At 40.5% G+C, this 5,000-nt stretch overlaps 1 protein-coding gene across 1 annotated transcript in view; it reads left to right on the forward strand.

Annotated features, from left to right (window-relative positions):
- Positions 1-5,000, forward strand: part of LOC113817690 (uncharacterized) — a 31,603-nt gene that overhangs the window by 19,036 nt on the left and 7,567 nt on the right. The window contains exons 2-3 of the mRNA XM_070115980.1: positions 1,873-1,971; positions 4,488-4,607. Of these exons, the coding sequence (XP_069972081.1) occupies positions 1,873-1,971; positions 4,488-4,607 (219 nt within the window). The remainder of the gene's footprint in view (positions 1-1,872; positions 1,972-4,487; positions 4,608-5,000) is intronic.

Raw genomic sequence — 5,000 nt, forward strand, 5'->3', positions numbered from 1 at the left:
GATAGATAGATAGATAGATAGAGAGAGAGAGAGAGAGAGAGCGAGAGAGAGAAAGAGTGAGTGTGTGTGATATAGAGATAGGTAGGTAGATAGATGGATAGAGAGAGAGAAAGAAAGAGAGATAAATAGATAGACAGACAGGAAGAGAGAGAGAGAGAGAGATATTCTAATAAACTTCCTCGAACTTAACATATTCTAATATCGAATATAACCTAATTTGACCTTATGTATCTCGAGATGACCTTAATTGAGCGATCCTCAACTTACCCTATCCCAACTTAGTCTAATCTATCCCAACTTTACAAAAAAAAAAAAAAAAACATATCCTAACTTACCCTAATATACCCTGACATAAGCTAAATCGATTTATCCCAACCTAACCTATCTTAACTTAGTCTAATCTATCCTAATTCAACCTAACCAATCCGAATTTAATTCAGACTATCCTAACTTAACAAAACATATCCTAACTTAACCTAATATACCCTGACATAAGCTAAATTGATTTATCCCAACCTAACCTATCCCAATTTAACCCGATCTATTCTATCTAGCCCCACCTAACCAGTCCTAACTTTACTAATTTGCGAATGTATTGTTCCGTTCCGATTAAGAGGCATCAATCAATAATACGTCCATTTTTATTCATCATTTATCACGTGCACACAGTATGTATACCTATTGTCTACATGTACGTATTTCTCTGCCATTTTTTCTCGAGTTTGGAAGTGTCTGTGGAAGGCCTTGGATGCGCCTTAGCATTTCCTTACCTTTAATGTTTTATTACATATATATATATATATATATATATATATATATATATATATATATATATATATATACATATATATATATATATATATATATATATTTTTGTGTGCGTGTGTGTGTGTGTGTGTGTGTGTGTGTGTGGACTTTCCTTCATGGAGAATGTGGACTTTCCTTCGTGGAGTTTGTGGACTTTCCTTCGTGGAGAGTGTGGACTTTCCTTCGTGGAGAGTGTGGACTTTCCTTCATGGAGAGTGTGGACTTTCCTTCATGGAGTTTGTGGACTTTCCTTCATGGAGTTTGTGGACTTTCCTTCATAGAGTTTGTGGACTTTCCTTCGTGGAGAGTGTGGACTTTCCTTCATGGAGAGTGTGGACTTTCCTTCGTGGAGTTTGTGGACTTTCCTTCGTGGAGTTTGTGTACTTTCCTTCGTGGAGTTTGTGGCCTTTCCTTCGTGGAGTTTGTGGCCTTTCCTTCGTGGAGTTTGTGGACTTTCCTTCGTGGAGTTTGTGGACTTTCCTTCGTGGAGTTTGTAGACTTTCCTTCGTGGAGTTTGTGGACTTTCCTTCGTGGAGTTTGTGGCCTTTCCTTCGTGGAGTTTGTGGACTTTCCTTCGTATCCGGAACTGTTGTCATTGGTATGTCGGTCCTTAGTCAGCCTCTTCCTGGCCTTCCATTATTGTGTGTGATAGACATTATGTTTGGATGCTTCGATGCGTTTCTATACCGACTGATTTTCCTTTATCTTTTTTCGACGGTATCTGTATCTGTAATATTTATTATTATCTATATTTTAAAATCTGTTTTGTTTGTTTTTAGGCAGTCTACTTATATTACTGTATATTTTGAGATATATCTCTTTCTTCGCCTTTTTTATCGCAATTTCTTGCATATCTGTCTGTCTGGCATGTTGTCTTTTCTCTCTGTCTGTCTGTGTTTCTCTCCCTTTCCCTTCTTCCTCTTCTATCTATTTTTTTCTCTCTGTCTGTTTGTGTCTCTCTCCCTTTCCCTTCTTCCTCTTCTATCTATTTTTTTCTCTCTGTCTATCTATCTATCTATATGACTATCCATCCATCCTCTATCTCACGCACGCCCTCCTCCCCAGACTACCGACAGTGCTACAACTTCACGTGGGCGGGAGACCAAAACAGCACCACCTGTGAGGACCGTAGCCCGCCCTGTATCCCGCCTCTTGTTTTTACTGGTGAGTTATTTATGTATATATATGTATGTTTATATGTATGTACAGGCATATTCAAAATAAATAAATAAAAACAAACAAACACACACACACACAGCAGTTCCATTCTCCCCAGTATATATATATATATATATATATATATATATATATATGTATATATATATATATATATATATATATATATATATATATATATACTGGGGATAAGGGAACTGCCCCTCCCACCCAGCGAGGCGGGCTGTGAGTCTCATGGGAGGGCGACTTCTGTGGCTCAGGATGGGAGCGAGAGTTACTCGTCCCTCCTGCGCTCTAGCCGCCACCAACCCAGTGTGAGACCTGTGGGGCAGAGTCCTCGGGCACCCCAGAGGCAGACGTTGGGCCCTATAGCCTACTGCCTCCTTTCATATGGGGCAACGTCGGCGGGGGTGGCAGAGTTGGCGTCCACCCAGAGCAACTAACCAAGGTTTAACCTCAGGTGTTTGGAACATCTGTTAGATGAAAAATTTTCATTTTTCGCCCTTTTCAACGCGACGCTTTGAGCTTGCGGTCTCTACTGGAACTTGTTGATGGCATTCTCAGTAACTTGGTGCACTTTGAAGGTGTCTCAGCGGCAGGATGATAGATTATCCCTACTATCGAAGGAACTGGAGCACCTGGGAGTTGAGGTGGCTACTCTCTCAAAGGTCAGCAGTGTACAGGGTGACTTCGATATGGTATCCAGCTGTAATTGAGCTGGCTACGAGATGTCTGTCCGTCCCCATGGCTTGGGAGCTGATATCAATAATGAGAACAGTCTCCTTCTCAGGGGCTTTGCTAGGTACCAGAGAATGAGGGTATTTGACTCCAGGTATCAGCGCTCCAACCCACATCGGTGGACTTTGGTTTAGCGATATGGGAATTGTGGCCAAAGAGATTGACCACATCCTTGTTAGCACTCGCTAAAAGATCCTCCTGAACTGCAGGGTTTACCGGACTCTGCTGAGAAGGGATGAGGAACAGTTCATCAGGAATCTTGTTAAGGTAGAAGACCATTTCCAAGTAAATGACCTTCGTCCTGCCTACCAAACCCTGTGAAAACTAAACCCCAGGCTCTCCTCAGATGACTGCATGCTGCTCAGTGGATGGACGGTTCATCTCAGATCATGTTGGGGTTTTGAGCAAATATATCAGGCAGAACCCCCAGCAATCCCTGTACCGGACCCACCCATCAGTGAAGAGCTCCTACCCTGAATGAGCTTAGGAAGGCGATCTCTAAGCTGAATGGTGGGAAAGCTGAACTACTAAAAGCTGTGGGTGAACCTATGGCACTGGGTTTGCATACTGTCCTGGCTGCCATTTCGCAGTTCGGTTCCATTCCCCCTGACCTGTAGAGGGGCATGGCCGTCCCTCTCTGCACGGGGAAAGGGGATCGTTGGGGCTGCAGCAACTACTGTGGCACCACTTTGCTCAGTATACCAGGCAAGGTTTTCGCCCACATTCTTTTGAAACGGATCCGCACCATAGACCAGAACAATCTGGATTCACTCCTGGCACGTCCACATATGACCATATACTAGTGCTTCGAGTCACTGACCTCAAGAAGGTGTTTGTCTCAGTACATCAGGGGGATCCTGAGACTTAAGGGAATTCTGACATGGATTATACGTTTAACAGCAAGCCTATAAGCTAGTACTGAAAGTGCTGTAAAGTGTGGTGGGGCCTATCGAGCTTCTTTCCTGTTAACTCAGGAGTGAGGCAAGGCTGTGTCCTTGCACCAACACTTTTCAGTACTTATATGGACTGGATAATGGGCAGAAGTACTTATAGACATGTCTGTCTGTATGTACCAATATCTAATCTCATTTTTCTCTTTATCTTATGTATCCTTTTCTCTGTACTCTCTCTCTCATACTCTCTTTCTTTCTCTCTCTCTCTCATTATTTGTCTATCTATCTATCTTCTTTCCTCCCTCCCTCCTTCCCTCGGTTCTTCTTTCCATACCTCCTTCTCTCTCTCTGTCTGTCACTCTATCCCTTTCCTATTTTCTCGTTCTCTCCCTCTTTCTCCTCCCCACTCTCTGTCTCCCTCTCTCTATCTATCCATTTATCTATTTCTCCCTCCCCCTCCCCTCCTTTCCCTCCACGACCTCCTTCCCACTTCCCAATCTCCTCTCCTCCTCTCCTCTCCCATCTCCCACCTCCTCTCCCTCTCCCTTCCTTCCTTCTCTCTCTCTCTCTTCCTTTCTCCTTTCCACATTCCTCAGCACGCGGGCACCCAGCATGGAATGATATATATAGTAATGGTAATATCTATAATAATAGGGATAATATAGTTTGCATATATATGATAACAATAGTAACAGTAATGATAATAACGTCTATAATAATAATGATGATACAACTTGTATATATATTATAGCAATAGTAACAACAATAATAACAATATCTATAAACACAACTATAATATAATTTGCATATATAATAACAATGCTAATTATACAAATAATATAATTATTATTAATGATTATCCTCCCTCCACAGTCCCCAGCACACGACCACCCGACATGCAGGCGCTGGAGGAATACTGCAAAGAGAACCAGTGTGCAATCAAGTGCAAGAAGGAAGCAAGCTGCATCCGCTGGAACTGGTATGATGTCAATGGTAAGGAGATGACTTATGCGGTTCTGTTGTTGCTGTTGTTGTTTTTGCTATTTGCTATTTGTTACTATTATTGTTATCGTTGTTGTTGTTATTTTTGTTGTCATTGTTATTGCTTTTGTTATTATGATTATTTTTATTATTGTGATATTTATTTGTAACTGTTATTGTTATTATTGTTATTATCATTATTGATATGATTATTGTTATAACTGATATTTTTATTAGTATTAACATTAGTAGCATCATTGAAATTATTATTATTATTATTATTATTATTATTATTATTATTATTATTATTATTATTATTATTATTATTATTATTATTATTATTATTATTATTATTGTTGTTGTTGTTGCTGTTGTTGTTGTTATTACAATTGCCATTGGCATTAT

The sequence above is a fragment of the Penaeus vannamei genome, chromosome 38 (assembly GCF_042767895.1).
Source record: "Penaeus vannamei isolate JL-2024 chromosome 38, ASM4276789v1, whole genome shotgun sequence".
NCBI classification, from domain to species: domain Eukaryota; kingdom Metazoa; phylum Arthropoda; class Malacostraca; order Decapoda; family Penaeidae; genus Penaeus; species Penaeus vannamei.